The following is a 27257-nucleotide window of genomic DNA, read 5'->3' on the forward strand; positions in this document are numbered from 1 at the left end:
TGTTAATTGCAGCAGTATTTGTAATAATAAAAAATTGGAAATAATCCAAATTTCCTTCAATAGGGGATTGGATAAATAAATAATGTTACATCAATATATACGGGACTTTTAAAAAAGGAGATAGCCCTTTATTTACTGACATGCAAAGATATCCAATTTAAATTATTTAGTGATGAAAGCCAAATTGTAGAACAGTTTACATAGTATGATTCCATAAGCTAGATAGAAGAGGTATATACTTAGGAGAAAGACAAGGATATACTGCGAATTTAACAGTGGCTGCCTCTGGGGAGTGGGAATGGAGATAGGAGAGGAAAACACCTTTTTTTAATCTCATATATTTACTCCTGTATTTAAAAAAATTATTTATAACAAATATATATTGCCTTTAAAAAAAATTTCTTTTTTGAGGAAGATTAGCCCTGAGTTAACATCCATTGCCAATCTTCCTCTTTTTTTTTTCCTGAGGAAGATTGGCCCTAAGCTAACATCCATGCCCATCTTCTTCTACTTTACATGTGGGATGCCTGCCACAGCATGGCTTGATAAGTGGTGCGTGGGTACACACCCGGAATCTGAACCGGTGAACCCCCGGCCACCAAAGCAGATCGTGCGAACTTAACGGCTGTGCCACCAGGCTGGCCCCTGTATTGCCTTTTAAAAACATTTTTAAAGTAAAAACAATAACTAATTGCTACTTTTTCAAGTCCTAGGCTGAGGATTTACCTATTCTTGGGTCTTAGAAGACTTTAATGATTTTAAGTACTTCCTTCTGAGGTTATTTAAATGATGGAAAGAATGAAACTGAGCAAAATACCAGAAATTTCAAAATTTGAGCCGCCTGCTCCACACTCCAGTAATAACTAGTTTCTGGTGTCAGGTGTTATCGACTTCATAGCCCTGTGTTGGATTCTTCTTTACAGTAGTTTAGAAACTTTTGAATTAGACCGTTCTTAGAATACGCAAGGCTCCAGTGGATGCTCAGCCACATGGCGGGTCAGACTCGGTGCAGTTGGATTTATTTTCATTCATCCTCAGCCTTCCCAGAGCAGACCCCTCAGTAACCGTTTCTGATTGGTCTGGTGTCTGGCTTTTGTTTGTTTGTTTGTTTGTTTTTGTTTTGTTGCCCTTAGAAGTTGCCACATGTTCTTCCTGACAACGCAATTTCTCAATATTTTAGGTTTGAATTCTTTTTCTGACCACGTTTCCCACTTTGCTTTGGATCTTCTAGAGACAACCATACCAAGCCGTTTGCAATTCCTACTTTCAACCCAGTACCACACCCAGCTCTAGACAACCTCAAGGTCCCTTTTATTCATATCTACGTCAAATAATTAAAGCACTCTACACCAGCATCTGCCCATATCAGCCTGTACTTTGGGAAGGCTGAAGAATGGACCAAAGTTCACTGACAACTATGTGCTTTTTTCCCATAGCTCTGGGCAAAGTCTTCAAGTGGTTGCATTTTATATGCTACATTGCTGGCCGAGCTTTTGAAGTATGCTACATAATGCAGCAGGCCATTTCAGTTGGGGTTCAGACACACCTAATGCGAACACAGCCACCAACACCTAGTAAATGTTTGCTCTCATTGGCAGGCCTGGTGCTTTAGTTTGGTAACCGGGGTGAGGAAAGAAGAGAGGGATGATGAGGATGGTGGAGATGAGCACGTGACACTGAGCCTCTTGGACTGGTTTTGAGCCCCTAGAGCTACAGAAAACTTTTTTTCATGAAGCAGCCCTGCTTTGGGGCCCAGATGTCAAACAGTGAAACAGAATTGAGAAGGGCCATTTTCTCTGCCTCCTCGTGGAATCCAGCATTCTTCTAACACATAAGGTCGGAGGCTTTGGGGACATTGGGAGACAGAATTCTTAGCACCTTCGTGATCAAGTGTTTCACGGTGGACTTCCTCAGCAGAGGCAGTGGTAAAAATTTCTTCCAGCTGCTTGTTAGCAATGAATGTTGACGAATGTGAACTAGAGCAAATCAGGAAAAATACCATGGCCCCCAAGACAGCCAGGACAGAAACGTCTGTAAGATTCTACTGTGTCCCCTCACACACGGTGTACATATTAAGTGAATGAATGAATGATGCCGTATAGTGATGAAAACTGAGCAATTGGTTTGTGAATGTGGGGAAGGCAATTGATTGGGGACTCCCAGAAATAACCAGGATCATTTTGGAAAAAAATAGCTCCTGTTTAAAGAGGATGGAAGTTAGATCCATTGTAACTTAAGCATAGCTATACTGTGACCACATTTGTATCTACAGGCTGGTAAAGACAGGTGAAAATTGGGTTAGGAATATTTTCTAAACCACAATTGCTAAAATAACTTTTATTAAATATATGATCTCCAGGCTTTTTGTTTTTTTTAGGAATAACTTTATTTCTAAAATTGGGCAGTATCCATGGTAGTGGTCTTGATTAGATGTTTCTACGGGCAATAGAATCTGTGATTCCAGGCTGCAATTATCCTGCTTTCAAACATGTAGCAGACACGCGTAGGAGACAGAAGTTGTGTGGATACAATGTAGCTTACTGAATGTTTTTGTCCTCTCTGGATTTGTTGAAACTGAAGCCAAATGTCGGACTACGTGTGACTATGGGTGCTTAGATAAAAAGACTTGGGATAGTTATCAGTCTGTTAAAATGTAACTAACAAGCTCCCTTCTAGTTCTTAGACCTGAATTATCACAGAAGTTTGTGTTTGCATTTTAGAATTTATTTCTAGACCATGTCTTGGCTAAGGGTTGGACAGGAAGGTAGATTCTGTTTGGCTTTTAAGGTTACGCAGTCAATTTGGCAGCTAAGCTTATATAACCTTTAACTTCTCCTAATTAGAAGTTTTCAAAGTACCTGGCTCTCCCCAGGATACCAATTTGCTAGAGAATCTGCTTGCAGCCTCCTTGTGAGAAGTCAATTTGAAGCCTTAACCAACAAAAATGACAAAAGCATCAACTCCACGAGACAAGTTATCCTCCACTGTTTGCCCAGCTCATTGTGAGGTTGGGTTTTCACCTGACTTACCCTCATTCATCTTAATTAATGTGTACCCTATTCGATCACATCCATTCTCCTACATACAGGTCAAACTTTCATAAACCTTCAGAGGGAAGCCAGTCATAGAGGAGATGTTTTTCTTCTCAGTGGTGTCAGAAGGTGACTCTTTTTAACATTAATTTCCAGATAAAGGTTTTAAAAATAGTTAAACTTTGTTATTCTTTTAGTATCTGATGATCACCCTTGGATTAAATTCAAGTTAACATTAAATTGAATATTGGCTGTGATAAACTAATCATGTATGCTTTAAACAATAAAAAGGAAAGCAAAGGGAAATTTCAGCTCATATTAAAAAGTTTGGAAGCTCAATTTATTTTCGTATAGAATTTCAGGATAATATGCTGGAGAGTGAATATGCCCTAGATTTTACAACTTTATGTGCTTGTCTCCATCCTGTGTAAATTTATCCTCTTCTGTAGCTTTAATTACTATGTACAGCCTGTCTGAAACTGCATTCAGTAGCTTTCCTTCCAAATCCGTTTGTCTTCCTTTATTCCCAATATTAGTGACAGGCACCATCAGCCATTCAGTGCCCTAAGTGAGATATCTAGCAATCATGCTACAGCAATCTTTAAAAAAAAAAGCTTTAATGAGATATAGCTCACATAACATAAAATTCATCTATTTAAAGTGCATAATTCAGTGCTGTTTAGATTATTCACAGAATAAGTGAGATTGATCTATAATTTCCTTTTTATGGTCAGATTTGGTGTTAATATTATAATCATTTCTTAAAGGATTTAGCATCTTCATACCCTACGGTGGTTCCAAAATGCAAAATCTGTGGAAGAGTATCACCAGGAGTGGGTGTGGGAGGGGAGGGCCTTCAATATTTTTTTTCTGGGCCCACGCACTAGAGAACTGGGGTAGAGCTGAGGACTCTGCATTAAAGAAAAAAAAAAAGGTAGGTTCACAGGGGAATTCTATCAAACCATAGAAGATGAGATCATCCCAATGCTACGTAACCTTGTCCAGCGCACCAGGAAAGAAAGAAAACCAATCCCACATGTGAGATGTAAAAAATCTTAAATATTAGGAGAAAACCAACAGCATATTTTAAAAATAATATATATTTACAAAGTATATTCCAAGAATACAAGAGTGGTTCCATAATAGGACATCAATTAATATGATTCATCATAGTAATAAAGCTAAGGAGAAAAATCAGATTATTGCCTTCATAAATGCCAGAAAGGCATTTGATAAAACTCAACATCCATTCATGTTAAAAATACTCAACTAAATAGGAATTGAGGGGTGCTTCAGCCCATAGGCCAGCTTCTTACTTCATGGGAAAACATTACTAAAAGTGGGAAGAAGACAAAGATGACCACCACGTCCAGTATATTTGACATTGGAAACAGAAGCATTAGCTAATGCAATTAGACATGAGGAATCATTTAATTGCACAAGAGTTGGAAGGAAGACAAAAAACTCTCTCTCTTTGCAAATAATGTGATTATATATCTGGAAAACAAAAAATAAATGGAAAAATTAGTAGAAATTATAAGATTATTTAGTAAAGAAGCAGGATATAAAATTAATATAAAGAAGTCAATAGCCTCATATAAACAAACAATAAGCAGATAGAAGAAATAATGGAAGAGTGGACCCTATTTAGAAGAGCAAAAATATAATACTGGGGCATAAACTTAATAAGAAATGCATAAAATCTATATAAGAAAAACTATGAAATACTACTGATGACACAAAAATAGATTTAAAAAGATAAAAAGATATATTTTTGAACAGGAAGATTTACATCATAAAGATGTAAACTCTCCCTAAATCAATTTATAAGTTTAATAAAATTACCATCAGATTTTTTTTTCCTGAATCTAGATGAGTTGATTACAAAGTTTATCCAAAAGTCCTAACAAAAAGAATAGTCAGAAAAGCTCTAAGAAAAGAATTGAGGGTGGGGAAATTCCCACGAAATATTAAAACATATTGTAAATCTGCATAATTGAAACAATGTTGTATTGGTACATGATGAGTCTGTCTAGAAAGACCATGGGAAGGGGAAGCAAATCCAGAAATGGATGCAAGTAAAGATAGAAACTTAGTAAATGACACAAATTGCGTCTCAAATCAATGCAATATGTAGATCTTATTCGGATCCTAATCCAAACGAATAAAAGTAAAAGACATTTTTTGAGATAATGGAGAAAACTGCACACAGAATGAATATTACATGATATTAAGGAAGTGTTAATTTTGCTTTGTATGATAATGGTATTGTGGATGTATTAAAAATATTTATCTGTGAAGGATATAAATGGGTTTATTAGTGAAATAGTATTCAGTCAGGGTTTGTTTAAAACTTCAGCACAAAAGGGGAGCCTAGAGTGTAAAATTAAGAAAGGAAAATGTTACTAAAATTGTTGTAGCTGCATGATTAGAATATAGAAGTGCACTATATTATTTTCTCCACATTTGTATGGGTTTGGAAAACTCCGTAAAGCAATATTTTTTAAAATACCAAGTTCCATAACTGATAAGTGACTTTTATGTATTACATGTGTGTGTGCACAACACTAGGGAAAAAAAAATACCAGATTCCTGAGGATATGACAGAGCTTTTTCTGATTTTACAAACCTCAACTAAATTTTAAAGAAACATGTATTGCTGAGATATTTTTGTAGTATATTCTATCAGGGGAAAAGCATTCCACAGGTGAGTAAGATTAAGTGATGAGGTGTGGAGGTGGAGACAGCAACTTTGACATTTCATCTTATAACTTTCTGTTTGAATTATTAACGATAAGTTACAAAACTTTTTAAAAAACAAGTTTGTAATAGGACTAAGAATAACTAATAATGTTTTTTTTTAAAGTTTCCAGGGGATTCTGACGGACGGACTAAAATGCAAGACATTATTAGCATGTAAGTCCTGGATGGTCTGCAGCCTCCAGACTCACCTCCTGCCACATCCCATCCCACATCCCGTCTGCCAGCCCAGCCCCACCTAACTGCAGATTCCTGGCACGGCAGGTGATCTCTCGGCTTTGTGCATGACACGCTCTCTGTGGGGCAAACATGGGAGGGTGTCTCCCTTCACAGGCACACTCACAGAAGCCTCTCCACCATCCTCCTCTCTCCAACCCCCACCCTCAGTGCCAAAGAGAACTGACTACTTTCTTCTTTGTATCACTCTGTGAACCTTGCTCATTTCTTGTCTGCTTCATCCAGAGAGACTGTCTTAACTCCTTTCCAAGTGTACTCCTTGCCCTAACGTATCTGGTCAATAAATTGAGCGAGAGAGAAAATGTTTGGCTTAATTACTTGCCAGTCTCTATCTTGATTTCTGGAATAAGAGACTGTATATGTCCCTACTCTGGTTCTCCTAGCCAAAATATTTGTCAAATATCATGATGGTGAGTTAGTTTTAAAACATACTATAAAAGAAATATTCATATATCTTTGAAGTAAAAAATACTTCCTTTTTAAGTCGTATCCATTAAAACTAAGAGGTAGGAAAGGTACCATTCATATATGATTAAACAGATTGTCAACTTTTGCAATTGTCCCTATAAGTTAAAGGCACTTATGTGCACAACAGTTGTTGCCACCTCTGACTCTCTGCTCCAGAAGAAAGCTGCAGCTTGTGTGTCCTGAGAGGTGTGCCCTCCAGTGCCTAGCATGCTATCAGTGCCACTGTAATCCAATTGCCCAATCCCCAATCAGCAGGTGGTTCCCATGGAGTGTGTTGTTACCCTCCCACAGGGTCCATCACTACCTCATCCACCCCCATAGATAAAAATTTTGTCCCCAGGTCCCCAAGAATTAGCTTGAAAGTTCTAGTATAGAGCCTGGGGGAAAAGAGGAATGGTCTCTGCTGGGATTTTGGAATGGGGTGAAATGGGGGAGAATTAGATACGTTTCTGATAGTCTCGGTTGGAACTTGAAATACAATTTAGCGTAGAAACCATGTGATTAAATGTGTTAGATTTGGGGCCCGCCCGGTGGCGCAGCAGTTAATTCGCACAATCCACTTCAGCAGCCTGGGGGTTCGTCAGTTCGGATCCCAGGTGCAGACATGGCACCGCTTGGCAAGCCATGCTGTGGTAGGCGTCCCACATATAAAGTAGAGGAAGATGGGCATGGATGTGAGCTCAGGACCAGGCTTCCTCAGCAAAAAGAGGAGGATTGGCAGCAGTTGTTAGCTCAGGGCTAATCAGGAATTTATCATGTAGTTTGAATTCCAAAGGACTTGCAAGCAAATTATGCTCCAAAACTTCATTTGTAAATTGGGGCTTTTGTACTCATCAAATCAAGAGGAAAGGGCAAATGAAATAGAACATGTCTCTGATGATATATAATTAGAAAAATAAGTCTTAAAAGTAATTGCCAGGTTAGGGGAGAGACTTTTCACCATACACACTGTATACCCCTTGAATTTTGTACCACATGCATGTGATAATTATTCCCCCAATAAGATTTATTTTAGTTAAAAAATAACTGCCAAATTACATATTTAAAACATATCCCTAGAGTGCAAGTGAATATATACTGTTTCTTTGAATTCTGGTGTCTTTCTCTGTTCTACTGTGAAACTGGAACCAGATTGATTATGGTGCCACGAACCTCAAGTAATCTACTGTTGCTGTAAAAATAACCATACTATTGTGGGGAAAAATTGACCACTCCAAAATGTGTCTCTTTGGCTTGATTTTATTTATTTATTTTTTTTGCTGAGGAAGATTTGCCCTGAGCTAACATCTGTTGCCAGTCTTCCTCTTTTTGCTTGAGGAAGATTTGCCCTGAACTAACAGCTGTGCCAATTTTCCTCTATTTTGTGGGCCACCACCACAACACAACTGCCGAAGAGTGGTGTAGGTCTGTGCCTAGGAACCAAACCCAGGCCACCAAAGTGGAGTGTGCCGAACTTAACCACTAGGCCACGGGCCAGCCCCCTGATTATTTTTAAGAATAAAAGACTCTGAAAGATGGCGCCAGCCTGGTGGTGCAGTGGTTAAGTTCCTGTACCCTGCTTCGGCGCCCTGGGGTTCACCGGTTTGGATCCTGGGCTCGGACCTATGCACTGCTTACTAAGCCATACTGTGGCAGGTGTCCCACATATAAAGTAGAGGAAGATGGACACAGATGTTAGCTCAGGGCCAATCTTCCTAAAAAAAAAAAAAAACCACTCTGAAAGAAACTTTGACCTTCCCCCTAACTGCCTAAAAGAATTTAAGATAGACGTCCTGTCCCAGGACAGGCCATCACTATAGATAACTCTGGGTATGGTAGGCCAGGATGATCCTTGCCAAACCCATTTTTATCAAAATTTTCTCTTGGGTCACATCGTCTATAGATGGCTCAGCAGACATTTATTTATCAACATTTGCTTTTCCATCTCCATGTAAATTACCTTCCTCCCCTTTGAAGTCATAAACCACTACCCACAACATCCTCCTTTGTCCTTAGCTGAAGATGATATTTAAGGTGGTGGCTTCAGCCATTTTGGCCAGTTCCTCAGTTTTCCTAGGTTTCTCCCATGTGTACATGTTGTTAAACTTTGATTTTCTCCTGTTATTCTGCCTCATGTCAATATAATTCTTAGACAAGCCAGAAGGACCTAGAAGGTGGAGGAATGTGTCTTTCTCCCCTGCATTATTTTGCCTTCACTATAAAATGTCATCTTTAGCGGGAACACATATTCCCCACTCCTGGTGTTTTCTTCCAGTGGAAGCGATATCAATTAGCATAATCCTCTCCATCCCTACACTCTACTCTGAGAAAGAGAAGTGACCTATCTGATCATGAATTTAGGAGCAGGAAATGAGCAGTCAGAGCCCCACTCTTCCTCCTCTCCTCCTCTTGGGGGCCAGCTGCCCTCAGGAAGTATCCGTGTCTCCAAGCCACAGTGTTACAAAACTAGCCCCTGTAGGCAGCCAGTGGTGGCCCACACCTGAGAGGGTGTGTCAGTCTAATTCTGGAGTTCATTATTGCTCACAAACGTAAGCCCCATTCTCTAATACTTTATCAGTAATTACTTTATCAGTAATCATGTTATTGTGATTACTTTATCAGTAAATCAGTAAATTGAGGTACAATTAAAAGCTTCCTTAAGAAGCAAGAAACAGGAATTTATCATGTAGTTTGAATTCCAAAGGACTTGCAAGCAAATTATGCTTATGTTATGAATTATGAATTATGAATGACATGTCAATTGCCATCTGTCTCACTCCATGCCTATCTCTTCAAACCTCAAGCAAGAAAAGCAGGGTGTTACACTTTTTGCTGCATGGATGAATGGATATTCAGGGATACATGGATATCCTGCCCCTGTGGATATCACCCGCCATGCCTTTCTTCAGTGATGCCCTGAGGAAAACCAGTTGGAAAAAGAAAGATACAAGTAAGATGCATTGAAAGCATATTGCTAATTTGGAAAAAATATTAAAGTGAGGAAAATCTAATTTCAGACTGAATTTCCTGTGGTTTGTTCCTTTGTTTCTTCCTATTTTCGTCTCCTCCTACTATTTCCTGGCTCTACTTCCACTCTTATTTCCGTATTCAGTTGTTCACTCACTACTCCTTCATTCATCCATGTAGGAAACATTTAATTGACTTCCACCTTCCAAGCATTGAGGACACAGCATTCTGGAACGACTAAAACAGAATCTGGTGGGAGAGATAGACAAACATATTGCCAATTAAAGCATAATCGGATGAGTACAGTAGCAGAGAAGTGCACAGGGAATTGTGGAGGCATCCAGCCAGGGGCAGTCAGAGAAGATGTCGAACCTGAACAGCAGTTTAAAAGATGAGTGGGAAAAATAAGTTCTGTTAAATAATTTAAAAAATTTTTATTGCCACTTTTATCTCCGAGTGAATTTGCACAGAAGACATTTAAAACAAGCAACCCATGCACCATGAGTGTACTTTTCAAATGTGATGCCTGGCTGTCATGCTGATGCTTTGGCGCACCCTCGGCCCACCTGTGGTTTCAGCCACAGCTGCGGTGGACAGTTCCATGCACGCCGGCGGGATTTACCTCCTGCGCCACTGTATGCACACTTTCTGCCTCTGCACTCCCTTGGAAGCCGTGAGCCTAGTCCAAGTGCAGGTTCACCCCAGAAGGGTTGGGGAGTTAACACCCCCAGGAGCAACTCTCAACCCATGGGGGCAGCAGCTGGTGAGTAAATGCACAGTCTCCTGTTCTTCAGGCACCACTTTGGGAGGCATTCTATGTGATTCTCAAAGGTTCTAGTGAAGTTGAGCTCCTACTGCCTACGGCAAAGACCTCAATAGCACACAGTTTATTGGCTTTTCCTCCTTCCCTGTATCAGCCTCTCTGCTTCTGTCTCACAATCCTGCTTCCTGTGATCAGCCCTGGAATAAACTATCTGCTCCCAAGTCCGCATCCAAGGTTCTGTTTTCAAGGGAACCCAAACAAAGATATTAGTCATTCAGAAATAAAAAGCAGTGCCCCCCCCCACCCGGTTCATGGAATGTGACTTCTATTACAGAACTGAGCTCTTATCTCAATCACGTCAGCTAAAGGATCTCGATAATTTACAATCTCTGTTGTTCTTTTACTTTGACAAGATCTCCTACTGTGAAGTATTTCATCTCTACAGAAGAGTGCATGCAGTGTGAATGTACAGCTTAAAGAAGAAGACTAAAAAGAACACTCATGCACCCACCACCCCGCTTAGGAAATAGAGCATAACCAGTGCCTTAGAAGCCCCTTATGTGCCCGCACTCTTCTTCCACCCTTACAGAAGGAACCCCATCCAGAATTTCGTATTGCTTGTTCTCTTACTTTTCATCTTAATATTAGCATATTTACATCATTTAGTTTTTTACCTTTAATTAGTTAATTAATTAATTAATTTTATTGAGGAAAATTAGCCCTGAGCTAACATCTGCCACCATTCCTCCTCTTTTTGCTCAGGAAGATTGGCCCTGAGCTAACATCCATGCCCATCTTCTTCTACTTTATATGTGAGACGCCTGCCACAGCATGGCTTGATGAGCAGTACATAGGTCTGCACCCGGGATCTGAACCCGTGAACTCCGGGATGCTGAAGTGGAGGGTGTGAACTTAACCACTACACCACCAGGCCAGCCCCTGTGTTTTGCATTTTATATAAATTATTTTATATTCTTATTTGACTTGCTTGATTTTCCCTCAACATTGTTTTTCAGATTTCTCTATGGTGATACATTTAAGGGTAGTCCATTCATTTTCACTGTGGTATAGTATTCCACTATATAAATATACCATACTCTATGTAACCAATTTAGTGCTGATGGACAATTAGGTTGTTTCTATTTTTTTGCAGTTACAATGTTACTGTGAACATTCTTGTGCATCTCATACTGTACATGTGCCAGAGCTTCCACTCTCTAGGAGTGGAAATGCTGGGTTATGGTATGTGCATGATCAGCTTTCTTATATACTGCCAAGTCCTTGTCCAGTTTACATTCCCACTGGACCAGTATGAGAGTTTCCCTTGTTCCACATCATTTCCAATATTTGGTATCGTCTGAGTTCTTGATTTTTGTCACGATGGTAGAAGTTTAGTGGTATTTCATTGTGATTTTATCTTACATTTCCCAGATTACTAAAAACTTGAGTATTTTTAGATATATTTGCATTCCATTTGTGTTCTCACTTCTTATGATATTACCTTTTAACCCATGAGCATCATATATTATCATTCCATTTTTACTTAGATGTTATTTAAGGTTGTTCAATAAAATTTCTTAATTTTCCCATAAAGGACTTGCACATCTGTTATGAAGGTTTATTCCTAGGTATTTTGTCTTGTTGCTATTGTAAATGGTACTTTTAAAATTAATTTTTCTAACTTGTTTCTGCTATTTAGAAATGCAACCTACTTTTGTATGTTGATTTTTTTAATCCAGCACCTTATTAAATATATTAAGTCCAATAGTTTATCTAGAAATCTTTTGAGTTATTCCATATAGGAAATTATATTATCTGCAAATGAGAGTTTTGTTTTTTCCTTTTTGATTCTTATGCCATTTATTTCTTTTTCTTATCCTACCACACTAGCTAGGATCAGTGGTTCAATATCGGATAGTCATGATAGTGAATATCCTCGTCATAAAATAGAGAATATAATAAAAGTTCTGGTAGTGGATATGCTTGTATTGTTCCTGATCTTACAGGGAAGGCTTTCAATATTTTGGCATTAAAGATAGCATATATATGTATCTCTAAACAATATGTCATTATACACATAACGATGTTTAAGCAATCTTTTATTTCTGAAAAAACCTAATAACATATTTTTTATACATTGGTAGGGTTTTTTTATTGTTGTTTAGGATTTTTGCATCTATGTGCATGGATGAGATTGATCTGTAATTTTTCCTTTTTTGGACTAGATTTCGTATCACAGTATTTTAATATCATAAAATGAACTGAGGGGGCTTTATTTCTATTCTCCCGAAGCATTTGTGAAAGGATTGAAATTATTGTTTTTAAGTCATCTTTATCATTATTGATTTTTTTTCTGCTTTATCTATCAATTATTGAGATAATTGTGATACTCTTCCACTAAGCTTGGATTTTTTTCTCTAAATTGTTGAGTTTAGTGTGTTCTACATATATAGTGAGTATTGAACATGTGGCTTTATTCTTAGCTTACTATATTGTGTTTTTTATTTATTCCGTTTGAACATTTGCTAAAATGTGCCTGCAAAAGTTTTCTGGGCACAATGCTTTTCATTGGAGCAGTTTTTAAATTCGGCTTTAATTTCTTTAAAGGATATGAAACAATTCATCCTTCCTCCTTTCTTTTTGAGTCAATTTTGTAAGTTATATTTTTCTAGGAATTCACTTACGTCATATAAGTTTTCAAATTTATTGTATAAAGTTGTCCATATGACAAAACTAATAAATATTTCTTGAGTATTATGTACTGCATTATGTACTGTCCATTTGTGTTCTAGATTCTATTTTTCTTTTTTAAAGTTTTTTAACAGCTCTTTTGAGATATAGTTGACAATAAACTGTATTAAAGTATACAATTTGATAAGTTTTGACCTATGTAAACATCCGTGAAACTATCACCACAATCAAGATAGTGAACATATCTATCACCCCCAAAAGTTTTCTCATCTCCCTTTGGAATCCTTTCTGAGTACTCATCCAGTGCCCGCAAATTGTGAGATTTTCCAAACTGGCTAGTGGTAGCAGGCATACTCCTGGCCCTTTGTGAACTCCTGGCATCCTTCCCTTAAATGCCTTCAGATGTTCTTTTCTCGGGCCTCAGGTAGTTTCCTCACACTCGTGCAGCTGTCCCAGGTTCTCTCTCTGGGCAGCCTTCTCAAGTCTGGTACTCTGTCCTGCAAACTTCAGCTTCTTTGCTTTCTCTGGACTCTCAGCTCTGCCTTCTCTGAGAAGCAACTCAGCAACTCGCGGAAGCTGCTGGGCTCCACCTTGATTCTCCCTTCCTGTGCCATGGCCCAGAAATTCTCAAGACACTAAGTTCAATCATAGGGTTCTGCTCATTTGTTTTCCATCTCTTAGGGATCATTGTTTGTTCCCTGATACCCAATGAAAGCTGTTGTTTCATGTATTTTGTCTGGCTTTTCAGTTGTTTTAGGCAGGGTGATAAATGTGGTGCCTGTTACTCCACCTTGGCTAGAAGTAGATCATAATATCCTTTTATCTTTTTAATGTCTACTGCATCTCGTCTCCTTTTTCAACTCTTTTATTCCTCCTTTTTTTCCCCTTTGTTTAAACGTGCCAGAGGTTTTTCTAGCTAGTTATTTTAAGAAACCAACTTTTGTTTGCTGATCTTTCCTTTATATGTGTATTTTCAATTTCATTAATTTCAGTTCTTATTTTTATTTCCTTTTTTCTGTTTCTTTATTTACTCTCTTTTTCCTAACTTAGATTAAAAATATCAAGTCCCCTTTATTTTCTGGTGTAAGTGTTTAAGGCATTTAAGGCAGTAAGTTTCCCTCTCAGTAACACTTTAGCTGCACCTCATAAGGTTTGTTATGTATTGTTTCATTCTTCAATTTTAAAGAATTTCTAAATTTTACCATGATTTCCTTTGACTCATGAATTTTTAGAAATGTTTTAAAATTTCTATGTGGATTTTTCCTAGTTTTCTCTTTATTACTAATTTCTAACTTAATTGCATTGTAGTCAGCAAAAGTTATCTTTGAGATACAGTTCACAGATGATAAACTGCACATATTTAAATTGTATAACTTGATAGGTTGTAGCATATGCAAACACCCATGACACCATCCCCACAATCAAGATAATTAAGTTATCCATCCTTCAAAAGATTCCTCATGTTCCTTAGTAATCTCTTTGATTGGGCTTCAAATAGATTGGGCTGAGTAGTAGAATTTTTTTCTCATTAAACTTTCCTTTAATGGGTCCCAAAATTCTGTGACAGAATTTGGTCAAGTTGTTTCCATTAAAAAGGACTGATTTTAAAAACTAATTCCTAAAACTGCCACACACAAAAACCACAAATGGTCCACAAAAAATTCTCCTTTCCTTCTGAAGGTTTTACAATGCATTGTTATCATTAACTAGTCTTTTAGTATTAAACCTAAATGGCCCATTGAGACAAACAGAGCTGAGACCATTCTTCCACCACTGACTAAGACTGGGGCGGAAGGTATCAGGGATGATATTCACTTAGCCATCTGAGCTTTCTGGACAGACTTGGTGACCATGCCTGCTCTAGCAGCCTGCTTCTTCACTGCTTTGATGTCACCCACAGCAACCATCTGCCTCATGTCATGAAGAGCAAAACAACTCAGAGGAAGATAGTCAGAGAAGCTCTCAACACACATGGGCTTGCCAGGAACCATATCAATGACAGTAGCATCACCAGATTGAGGGAATTTGGGCCCATCTTCCAGCTTCTTCTCAGAACAGTGACCAATCTTCTCCTTCAGCTCAGCAAACTTGCAAGTAATGTGAGCTGTGTGACAATCCACAGCAGCTGCATATCCAACACTGAAGCCAGCTGCTTCCATTGATGGGTCATTTTTGGTGTCACCAGCGATTGGTGAGATTGGTGACATTGGTTCATTGCCACAATGAACATCTTTGACAGACACATTTTGACATTGAAGTCCACATTGTCCCCAGGAAGAGCTTCGCTCGAAGCTTCATGGTGCATTTCAACAGACTTTTCTTCAGGTGTAACACTGACGGAGCAACGGTGACCACCGTGCTGGGTTTGAGAACACCAGACTCTGAATACTTCCCCTAGTCAAGGATTGGTATCATACAGATGACTTTCAGAATAATGTCTGCAGGTAACAGGAAATCTAACTTAAAATAGGTCAAACAATAGGGAAACTTTACTATCTTACTCAACAAAATCCTGAGGAATGGTGCCTCTAGGGTTACTGAATTCAGCAGCTCAGTGACATCACCAAAGCTCTCAGGATTTTTATATCCTTCTATCCTTCCATCTTTTAGGCTAGCTCCCTTCTTAGTTACAAGATGGCTGCCCCTTATCCCGCTTCAGATGCAGATGTAAGCCCACCAAAGAAAGAACTCACCTCCTTCCTGTGTGCCCCTTTTTAGAGCAAGGAAAGCTTTCCCGTATGTCCCCAGCAGACGTCCTCTTATTTTGTCATAGCCAGAATTGTGTCACAAGCCCTTGTCACATGCCAATCTAGGATAAGAAATACTACCCTGTCCCTCCCTTCACAGAGCTGGAACTGGGACTGGCCTCCCTGAGGCATATGGCTAATGTGGAAGAGAAAGGACCGTTCACAAGGAAAGAAGGAAAGGATTACAGGTAGCTACTAAAGATGTCTACTACATGAAGCCATTCAAGAGACACAATAAAAAAAAGAGCCATTAAACAACAACAACAAACTCTAACCCTTAGAGCACATACCCCAATTGTGTGTCCCTGGAGAGTGTGCTTATGTAATAGAACCATATTGGAGCTTATCTTCTTAAGTGGCAGGTGCAGGTGGAAAGGTTTGCATTCCCCTAAGAGGTTATAGCATATAAACTAGCCTTGAAGCCATGACCTTGAGTGTTCCTTTGTGATATATTTAAGAGAAATGATTAACCCAATCATTTATCAGCTACTATAAGTACATCCTCAAACATAAGAGAACTGGAATTGGTCGTTTATTTGTTTCATTGAAATTAAAATTCTTTTCCCAAATTAATAATCTTTATTGAGTTTATAGATAATGAAAAATTGCATTCCATCCTATCAGCTAGCTTCAGATTTTCATCACAAATTAGAAGACAAAAACCTTTTGCTTTCCTTGCTACGCTTCTAGCACACTGCTGTGAATATAAGATATTGAATAATATTGCAATCGCAAACTAATTAATTCACTCAGGAAACCTCTGGAGCTATCTTTCTCCCTCTCTAGCAACCACTGGAGGAAATACTCAAGGATTAAACATTTCTATAAAGGCAATATGTGTCCGTATACTTTTGCCTATAAATTACCTGCCAGAGGATGAAGTGGTTTCCATGGTAAGTTGGGAGGATCAGTATGTCAGGTTATTATCTCGGCTTTGTTCCTAAGATTCAGATTTCAAAAGGCTATACACAAGACGAGTGAAGAGGTAATGGAAACTGGTACAAAGATAGCAGAGATGGATGGTGGGTTGCCAGAAACAAATGCCTGCTACATTTACCACGTGCCGTGGTACTGTGCTAAATCCTCTACATGCATCGATCATTTAATCTTCCCACAGTGCCATTGGGTTGGTGCTACATTATCCTAATTTTACAGATGAAGAAAATAGGGTATAGAAAGGTTAAGAAACTTGCCTAAGGGCATACTGCTAGACAGTGACACAGTGCAAGTCTGTCTTTCACACTCTTACCCACTGCATTAAGAGACCAAATGGCGGACAGGGTCTACCTGGATTTAAATATTTCCAATACAGTCCCTTACTACAGTTCTTGATTTGGGGTTTCTTTTTAAGCATTAGAAAAAAAATCCAAACTTACCCAACCAATCACCAATATACTATACCTCTTTAATTCTACAGCTGTGGTTCTCACAGTGTGGTCCCCAAACCATACATATCTGGCATCACCTGGGAACTTGTTAGAAATGTGAATGTTCAGCCCCCAACCGAGACCTACTAACGAAGAATCTCTGGATGAGGACACAACCACCTTGATTTTAATGAGCCTTCCAGGGGATTCTAATGCACACAAAAGTGGAAGGAGCACAGTTCTAGAGAGTTTATGTAGATGTTGTTTAGGCCTCCTTTCTCCTCAGAGGATTACAACAGCTCACAGGTCAAAGGGGCTGAGGTCCATGCTCAGTTTTTCTCACGAGTCCCTGTTTTGTTCCACAAAATCTTCTCTGCTGAGCTCTTCTGCGGACAGATTATTGCCCCTTAAAGCGTCACAGTCCTTGTTGCTGCGCTTGCTACCGGGGCTTCACGGACTTCAGTAGAGACCTATGGCTACGTTCTCCTATTTTTCTTCCAATTTCACGTTGCTTTCCACTTTTCATTTATGTTTTCTCCATTTCCCCCTTTTTCTTTCTAGATTTTTCCTGAGCACACTGTCCTAATCTACCCTTTTTTCCTCTTCTGCTGTCTCTCGCAGTAGGATGGGCTATTAATTTCTCCTCAGGAAACTATCATTTTGGCAGAAAAGTACTGGCATATTGGTGGTGCCAAAAGGAAGACACTTCCATTTGTAAGCAATTCCTAAAAATTCCTGAAAATATCTTTCTATACTTTCTCTTTCCTGAAAACAAGAATCATCAGATTTCTCACTAAACTGAAAATGCTTTGAGGACAGAATTCATATATAATTCACACCATTACCCATTGCTATGAAAAGTGATAATCCTCCAAGGCAATCACCCCGTTTTTTACTTATTTTTAAATTTTTATTTATTTATTTATTTTGAGGAAGATTAGCCCTGAGCTAATATCTGCTGCCAATCCTCCTCTTTTTGCTGAGGAACACTGACCCTGAGCTAACATCCAGGCCCATCTTCCTCTATTTTTTATACGTGGGACGCCTGCCACAGCGTGGCTTGCCAAGCGGTGCCATGTCGGCACCCGGGATCTGAACTGGCAAATCCCAGGCCGCCAAGAAGCGGAATGTGTGAACTTAACCGCTGCACCAACAGGCTGGCCCCATCACCCCCTTTTTTAAAAATTGTGGTAAAATGCATATAACAAATTTCCCGTCTTAACCATTTTTTAGTGTTTTTCAGTGGCATTAAGTACATTCACATTGTTGTGCAACCATCACTACCATTCACCTCCAGAACTCTTTTGTTTTGCAAAACTAAAACTCTGTAATTAAACAATAAGTCCCCACTCTCCCCTCCCCCACGCCCTGGCACCCACCATTCTACTTTCTGTCTCTATGAATTTGACTACTCCAGGTACCTCATAGAAGTAGAATCATATAGCATTTATCTTTTTGTGACTGATTTATTTCACTTCGCATAATGTCCCAAAGTTCATCTATGTAGTAGCATGTATCAGAACTTCCTTTCTTTTTAAGCCTGAATAATATTACACTGTGTGTGCGTGTCAGTGTGTGTGTGCCACATTTTGTTTATCCATTTGTCCGTCGATGGACACTGGGGTTGCTTCTACCTCTTGGCCATTGTGAATAATGCTGCTATGAACATAGGTATACGCATATCTATTTGAGGACCATCACCCACTTGTACACGTCATACCAGTACTATTAATCCATGAGTGCTCCCTATATTTAGGATGGAGAGGCAGATATTAATGAAGAAGGGTAACAGACATCCTCAAAGGAGCATATCTGGGACCTCCAAGACATGCTCACATCTGACCACAGTGGAATGCTCTATAGCAAACTTAACCACAAATATATTTTCAGTTCCTTTGTTCTTCTCAGTCTGCACCACTAGCAATCATCTTCATTTTATTCCTTAGACTCTGGTTCTCTCCTTTGCTTCTGTTCAGACTTGGAGTCTCTGGTTGTTGTCTTGGTTCCTAACTTTGTCCTGCTCCTCACTCTGCTTTTGTTGACTAAACATTGGCAACTAGTCACCTCCTGTTTCTGACCTCAGTCTAGCTCCTGCTGTTTGGATTCTTTTCACTGCTTGAAGGGATCCATCTCAGCACCACTTATGAGAAAGGAGGAGGATCCATCATCCTCCATTTGGTGAGGCATCAGGGTAAGTCAGGAGCACTGAGGTAGGACCTGCTGGGCTACACTGAGCAGACCTGCAGGCCAGCACACACCTGGCTGCTAAAGCCCATGGCATGTGACCCACTCCCAAGATGCAGGAAGAGAAACAAGAGGTTGAAAATGAGGCCAACCCCTTCCAGACAGACTCTCTGCTGGCTCTGGCTCTGCTCAAAGTCATGCAGGACCTCTCAGAGGGGAGCTCCTAGAGCCTTTATAAAGTGACTTTTTGAATTGAGGGTTTTGAGAACAGCAGAGCCAGGGACCCTTCTGTGTACCCATCTTGGCATTGGCCTGTGCAGCATCCAGCAAGCGAGCCCAAAATCTTCCCATGTGTTTCCTTTCTTGGGGGCTTCGGCACCAGGCAACCGCTCAGCAGAGAGGACTTAAGAAGCACACCCGCAGCTGGAGGTTTGCAGTAGGCCTTGCAATAGCAGAAGGGAAAAGGGTCACACAGCTTTAGGAAGAGCCGCTAAACAGAAAAACACAAACATGCTGGACAGCTGCCTCGAACCATAGGTAGGACAGAGGTCCACAATCAACCGGCCACGGAAACTCTTGACTGAAATGTGCTTCCCTCGGAGGGGACTCCCTGGTCCCTAAAAAACTAACAGAGAGTGAATCTTTCTGCTGCCTGTAAGTAAAGTGTACTCATCTCTCCTTTAAGGACTTCCCACCTTTTTTAATTGTCAGTATTTCTGACAGTGTTTGACAGAATGTCAATTTGGTGCCATACATCATGTTAGCCTCTTTGACAGATAGAAAGATGATGGTCCTTGTGTTCAATGAACTGTTAGTCTTTCCTTTTTCTTTTCCTTTTGGTACCAGGAAAGTCTTTTTACTCTACTGGGGCAAGTACTAGTTTTTCTAAATAGCTGATTGCTATGAAGCTCAGAGTAACACTAGCTAGTTTTTCTGAGTGCTTATTACCTATCAGGCGCTTTACACAGATATTTGTATTCTTCCCAGCAATCCCCAGGGTAGAAATATTCTTTCTATCTTGCAAATGAGGAAACTGAGGCTCAAAGAAATGAAATAATTTCTCAAATCATAGAAATAATGAATCAGGGTTAAAAATTGACCCAAGACTCCTTACATCATGCTATTAGTTGAGAAAAGTTCATTTTGGAGTTTGAACTCTTGGGAGCTCCCTCTGTTTCAGAATTAAAAAGTTAACTAATGAATGAAAACAAGATACCCACAACAGTTCTTCCTAGAAATGTCCACTGGCTTCCACCATCATTCCCTTTTTGCTGAGATTGTGTCTCAAACAGGCATTTGTCCCTTAAGTACAACTGAAACCCTCTGCTAACCCTGTTTTTAGCATAAAATTTTTTTACACCTGATTCTTTTCCTCAGTGGCCTAGCTCCAGGACCAGGGAAAGCACAGGTTAAGAATTTTTTAAATGAGACACATAAGAAAGGCAGCTGAGTACTTTGGGCAGGCTTAGCTTTCTGATATCGCTTTCTAATTGTCCTAACATATGAGTGACCATTACTTTGGTCTCTAGCCCTCTAAGAGGAAACTTAAGATTCTTAAAAATTAATAGTATTTATTATGCCTTAATGTTCCTTAGAGAGATTTCCTATATCCATATATGTTTGAATATGCTTCATAAAATATATTAGGTAGTTATTTAAAATGGATCCATTAATAAAATTAGTCATAATACTACATCAAGCAATGTCACAATATTTCATATATATGCACAGTGATACTAAATAGACAGAACTCTGGTTAAATTGATGCACATTTAGCTAAAGTTTGAATTATACTTAAAGCCTAGGTTTGTCTGCTATCTCACCATTAGTCATATTTCTTGACCAATGTCTAACAAGTTTGAAAAATCAGAAAATCCATGTTGGCTAATGTTATCATTCACTATAAAATATTGAATCTGGAATATTGAATTAAAGATCCTTGAGTCCAGGGATCAGCAAACTTTGGCCCATAGGCCAAATCTGGCCCAGTATCTGTTTTTGTAAATAAAGTTTTATTAGAACACAACCACACTTGTTTACCTATTGTCTATAGCTCCTTTCACATTACAACAGCAGAGTTGAGTAGTTGTGACAGAGACCTTACGGCCCATCATGCTGAAAATTTTTATCTGGCTCTTTACAGAGAGTTTGTTGATTTCTGATTTGGTCCAACTTCCTCAATATATAGATAAGGACACATTTCCAGATCCTTTGCTAATATTTTCAAAGGTCTTATCAAGTTCCACACTTTGCTTACATATAAAAATATGTACATTAGCCAAAACTCACCATCTTTTCCTATGTGCCTTACTGTTCTCAAGACAAGTACATATTTGTTTTACATGTTGGTATTCTTTTTTAATATAAAGTCTTTTATGTTAGCTAAGCTAATTTTCTGAATTAATATTTTACTCTTCAAGTCTTTTTCATAAACTTTTTCAAATATTAAGAGTTGTTTTACAACAGTCTGTCCTGGCTATTAGTGTTTATAACTAAAATGTGTTTGAACATCACAAATTTGGCATTTCATAGTAAAAGGCCCAAATGTAGCTAAAACCTTTAATTAAAATATGGAGTATTACTTAAATAAATAAAAAACATTTATTCAAAAACATTCATGGAATACCTCCAGTTACAAGGTCCTGTACTTGGTTTAGGTATTAAAAATGACCAAGACCCTCTTAGAGCCCATGCCTTTGAAAAGCTGGAATCCTTTGGGGGGAAATAGACATATAAGCAGAAAACTGATATAAGGCATACTCCAAATAATGATTACATTAATCATTCTTTCCATTAGTGTTATTATCTGAATTTCACTATTCATTATCTGAAAATATTGATATGCCATCTAAAGCCTCTTAAAGTGTACTTCTTTTAAAGCAAGTTTCTATTATCCACTTCATCCCAAAGAGAATCCTCTGGTTTCAATTAAATTTTTAAAATAGAGGAATACAGGGGCCGGCCTTGTTGCCGAGTGGTTAAGTTCACGCGCTCCACTTCAGCAGCCCAGGGTTTCCAATGGTTCGGATCCTGGGCGCAGCCATGGCACCGCTTGCCAGGTCATGCTGAGGTGGCATCCCACAGAGCACAACCAGAGGCACTCACAACGAGAGTATACAACTATGTACTGGGGGGCTTTGGGGAGAAGAAGAAGGAAGAAAAAGTAGAGGAATACTGCTTTTTTTCTCCCACTTTATTAAATGTCATTGACACATAACAATGTGTAAGTTTAAGGTGTAAAATGCTGATTTGAGAGGAATACTGCCTTTACAAAATACATAGCACCACTAGGTAATATTATAATGCTAAACCGAATTTGTTATCTACAGCTGTAATTTTTCAGGATTGTGATTTTATCCATGGTAAATACAAATCTGTGAAACAAAGAACAATGTTAGACTGGTATTTTGCTCTATTGAATGGAAATCCAATTATTTTCCTGTTGACTCCTATCATTTTTTTCATTGTCCTCTCCCTCTTTCTTATTCCTTTAAATAAACATTTCATTCTAGAAGTCTTTATCCTTTTCTTATAAATTTCCATTACGTTCTCATATTATTCCCAAGAAATGTTAAATCTGAGATTCAATAATTTAAACATTTGACAGTTTTGAGGTTAAAACATATTAGGTTATTCAGCAAATGTACATAGTGCTTGTACGTATTCAAAAGGTATTCTCCATCCTTGTGAATGAGTTTAACTCTCTCTACAAGAAAACCAACATACAACCCAAGAGATTAAATTTTTTGCCTGGTTTTAATAGTGAGAGAAAGCACAAACAGAATTAAAAATCTAGATTGCAAGGCTGAGGTTATGTCGGCTTTCATTTTGCAGGAATGGAGACTGAACTGGTGAAAAAAGGGTAATCAGGTTGAAAATCCTTATTTTGTTTTTGATGATCTATTCTCTGTTTCCTTGGAAACAGAGCTGGCAGCCACAGAGTTGCTGGCATTTATGTTTTCTTTTCTTTTTAAGCTTTGAAGCATCAAAGAAAAGCTGAGCTTTTATGATTGTAATCTGTAGAATCTGACTTATTTTCAAATAAATTAAAAACAAATATATATTGAATGCCTATCACATATAAGATACCAGGATGTAAAACTAACAAGCTTGAGAACGAGCTTTAAACCAATTGAGTGGAATAAATTTTAGTTTCTCAGAGCCAATCTATTAGAGATTTGTAGAGGTTTTTTTTAAGAAAAAGAGAAATTAAAGCTTATTTAAAAACATATAGTGTGAGGGTAGCACATTGAGACCAGCATAGTTCAGTGAAATTAATTTTAGAAAACAAATAGATTCCTACACCAGACAGCATGATTCCTTGTTCCCCTGCACAAAAAGTAGGTAATAGGAGGGCAGTTACTCTGTATTGAGAAGACACTCTTTGTCTCCAGTAAATGAAATAAACAAAAACTAAAGGGAGCTTAAACAAACCTAGAAGATTTTCTGAAAAACTGATATATTAATAAATTTACTAAATATTTCAGTTGTGAGGTGATTGCCAAATGACTATAAAATGGTCTTTTCCTTTATGAAAGGCTGCATTAATCTAAGTTTAAAAAGCCATATCTTTAGGAACGCTGCTGAGATGAGAAGGCAAGAGCTACAGGTGATAGCTGCAAGGAGGACGTCTCTTTTTTTAAATTAATAAGATCTAAGCATATTTATGTCCTTCGGGGGACGGAGGATAGAATGGGAGAGATTGACAGAGAATTGAACTTGACAGAACTAATTTTCTGAAGAGAAGGGAGGGGATGGGAACTAAAACACAACTAGAGAGATTTGCTTTTGACGTCCTCTAAGGACAGCAAAGTACGCTAATAATGCTTACTATGTGCCAGGCATTGTTCCAAGCATTTTAGATATATTAACGGAATTAGGACTGGATGGAAATGATGAACCTGGGAATGAAGAGTTGAAGGAATGTGCACCCCAAAATCAAAATTCTGTGAATATGAAGATCAAGTTATGTACTAATAATCTGCTAAAAGAGAAAGAAGAGATAGTGTAGGGAGCTTAAAAAGAGGTGATTTGAAGAATAGGAGAGAAAGTTGACCAGAAACATGTAGAAGTATTTCTGAACAGTATTCAAATGATTGTGACATTTTCTCCAGCCGTGTGCAGATCCACTACTGTCAGAGCTCAGAGCCCAGACTATACTGACCCAAGGTTGGAAATTCGGAAGCACAGTGGGAATGAAAGACAAGAGTTCAGGAAGTTGACAGGCCTGGCAGAGGGTGGTTAAGTGATGCTCAGGAGGGTTAGGTTAGATATGAAAGGAAGTGAACCCAGGAGGCAGATAACGATGGATAGGAAAAAAGAAAGTTAAAAAAGTAGGAACAGCAAGACTGCGAACATAGAGAGTCCATTGTCTTCTATCCCACTCCTTTCTGAGCAGACAATCAAGGCAGCAGACTGCCACAATTCATGAAAGCCACCAGAAGAGTAAGCTGCATCATCTTCAAATTCACGATTTTCTCCAAGTAACAGAGTCCTCAGGCAGGACAGATCCTTGCTACCCAAAGTGTAGCCCACTGACCAGCATCACCAGCATCTCCTAGGAGTTTGTTAGAAATGCAGAATCTTTGGTCCCACTCCAGGACTACTGAATCAAATCTGCTTTTTAACAGAATCTCCAAGCAATTCATATGCATATTAAGTTTAAGCAGCACTGGGATAGATATATGAGAAAGTGTAGATTCACTCTTGGTTTATTTGTGGTTGTCATGATATGCTAGGAGAAACAAGGAGACAAGGACATTCTGTCTGTGATGTTCTCCAGTTCCCAGACTCAATGTATACCCTCTTTTACGTATAACTTAAATCTTTTCCCAAGTGATTTGTCATCCTTGGCACTAACTCCTCCGTCATTCCACCCCACACCCCAGATGTTCTCACATCTGAACATCAGGGTATTGCACAAAATAAACTATAAGCTTCCTCTCAGCTTTAAAATTCTTTGATTTTTATGTGTCATAACCAAACTTCCTCTGCACAGAAGAAAAATACCAGAAAATCAGCCCAAGTGAAATGCAATTTAGTCAGTGCCAAAAATAATGCTAAGAAGACTTCTGTAGTTAGCCACACACACCATCTGCTCTTGGGTTAGCTTTAAAGATAAGGTGTCTTTCTTCTCCTAACCCTCCAGTGTTTTGAACGGCTATACGTGATAATGGTTTTTGAGCTGCTTTTTACCCCCTCCTTTGTGCAAAACCGAACTGAAATTCTTCAAAATTAATTAAGTCACTTGAGAGTCTGAGTGGCAGCTTGAGCGAAACTGCCTCCTTGCGTTAAGGTGGCATCAAGTCCCCAAGAGGTGGTGTAGGTTCTGGGGAGCAAGAGGCAAGTCAGAGTCAAACCGATCACCCACAAACCTGTTGGGGGAGTCAGTGTTAGTGGAAATTTGGGGAGCGTTTTTTAAGGACTAACGATGCTTTTTGTGATTCAGACTTTCATCGTATACTAAGAACAGAAGCTTGTCGACCTGCTGTTACCTACTGGGCCAACGTCGGCAGTCAAAAAAAGGCGGGGTACAAGCCATTTGTTCTCTTCTCGAGATAACTGGTCCAGAGAGCTGGAACTGTGCTCTCTCACCGCTGGGAGATGCGAAATAGCGGAGGCCTGAGGCGGTTCAAAATTGCACAGGAAGGGTTTTTAAACTGCGCAGGGAGAGGTGTTTGCGACGTGACAGCTGACGTCCCCCTCCCCTCGGCCGATCAGCTCACCATCATTAATCGCCTCTCCAGCTCCGGGTTCACCCACCCGACGCCCACCGGCCCTTCCCCCTCCGGCCTCCAGGGCTCCCGCGCTCCGCCCATCCCTCTCGAGTCCCCCCGTCTCTTTCCTCTTTCTCTCCCGCCTGCCTCTCAAGCCCTCCCCTCCCTTTTCCTCCTTTCCCCTCTCCTCGCCTCCTCCCTTTTCTTCCCAGCCCGCTCCCTTCTCTCTCTCGTCCCTCAGATTCGCACTCCCGCTCCGAACGCCGCCTCCGCTCTCCCCGCTAGACTCCAAGGCGGGAGGCGCAGCGGGCCGGCTGCGCGCAGGCGCAGTGCGCGGCGGGCGCGCGGGGGGGCCGGGAGTCGGCGCAGGCGCGCGCGGCTCGGGCTGCGCTCCGCGAGGGCGGCCGGGCGTCCCTCTGCTGGCTCAGTCCGGGCTCCGGGCCCCGCGGCGGCGGCGGCACCATGTTCCTCCACTCGGTCAACCTCTGGAACCTGGCGTTTTACGCCCTCATGGTCTTCATGGCCACCCTGGGGCTGTGGGACGTCTTCTTCGGCTTCGAGGAGAACAAGTGCAGTATGAGCTACATGTTTGAGTACCCGGAGTATCAGGTGAGGTTCCGCCTTCTCCTCACCTGGGCGCTCGAGACCGGCCCCTCCTGCCCGGCTTTCTGTGGGTTTCCCCGGCCTTGGCTCCCCGCGCCTCTCCGGCCCCCTCATCCCATCCTCACCTCGGCTTTCTCCGCCCCGGAAGAAACTGCTGGCTTTGCAGACCCTGCTGCCCCCCCCCCCCCCCCCCCCCCCCCCCGCCCTTTGTGTCTTCCCTTCGTGGTGGGGTGTTTGATAGATGGTTCCTCAGCATCCTCCCCGCCCCCCTCGCAGCTGCTCCCCTGTCCCTCCGCCCTCTTCCCGGCCCCCAATCCCGAGCACAGTCTTTTGACTGGCCGAGCCCAACCCCCTTTACCCACCGGGGACGCAACCTCAGCCCCTCTCCCTAGACCCACATCCCATCTTCCCTGCGTTCCTGCCTAACAGGTGCCCCTGGACCCTGCTTTGCTTCCCACGCGCCTAGATCTTTCCCTCCCACCCAGTGATATGCGCGTCAGTTCCCGCTTTTCTAGAAGGGGACCGAGCTTCTGCAGAGTGTGTATCGGTTACATAGTTCCCGAGGCTGTGTTAGAGACTCCAGGGGTTTTACCTCTGTGTGAAAGGCTAACCTGATGACTAATTAAATGGAAAACTGTTGCGGTTCCCTCCCGTACAGATTGCGGATCCTCCTGTTGTGTAGGTTCTGGGTCCGTGCGTGTGCATGCATGCCTGTGTTTATGCATGTCGCCTCTTTCCAGTTG

General features: G+C 40.2%; 1 protein-coding gene and 1 pseudogene across 1 annotated transcript in view; one reads left to right on the plus strand and one right to left on the minus strand.

Moving 5' to 3' along the window:
• Nucleotides 1–14708: 14708 nt before the first annotated feature.
• LOC124233443 (elongation factor 1-alpha 1-like) lies at nucleotides 14709–26013 on the minus strand (annotated as a pseudogene).
• Nucleotides 26014–26294: 281 nt separating this feature from the next.
• Nucleotides 26295–27257, plus strand: part of LOC124233494 (GPI inositol-deacylase) — a 63062-nt gene continuing 62099 nt past the window's right edge. Inside the window, exon 1 of the mRNA XM_046650634.1 lies at nucleotides 26295–26520. Within this exon, the coding sequence (XP_046506590.1) occupies nucleotides 26374–26520 (147 nt within the window). The 5' untranslated portion in view covers nucleotides 26295–26373. The remainder of the gene's footprint in view (nucleotides 26521–27257) is intronic.

The sequence above is a fragment of the Equus quagga genome, unplaced genomic scaffold (assembly GCF_021613505.1).
Source record: "Equus quagga isolate Etosha38 unplaced genomic scaffold, UCLA_HA_Equagga_1.0 203_RagTag, whole genome shotgun sequence".
NCBI classification, from domain to species: Eukaryota; Metazoa; Chordata; class Mammalia; order Perissodactyla; family Equidae; genus Equus; species Equus quagga.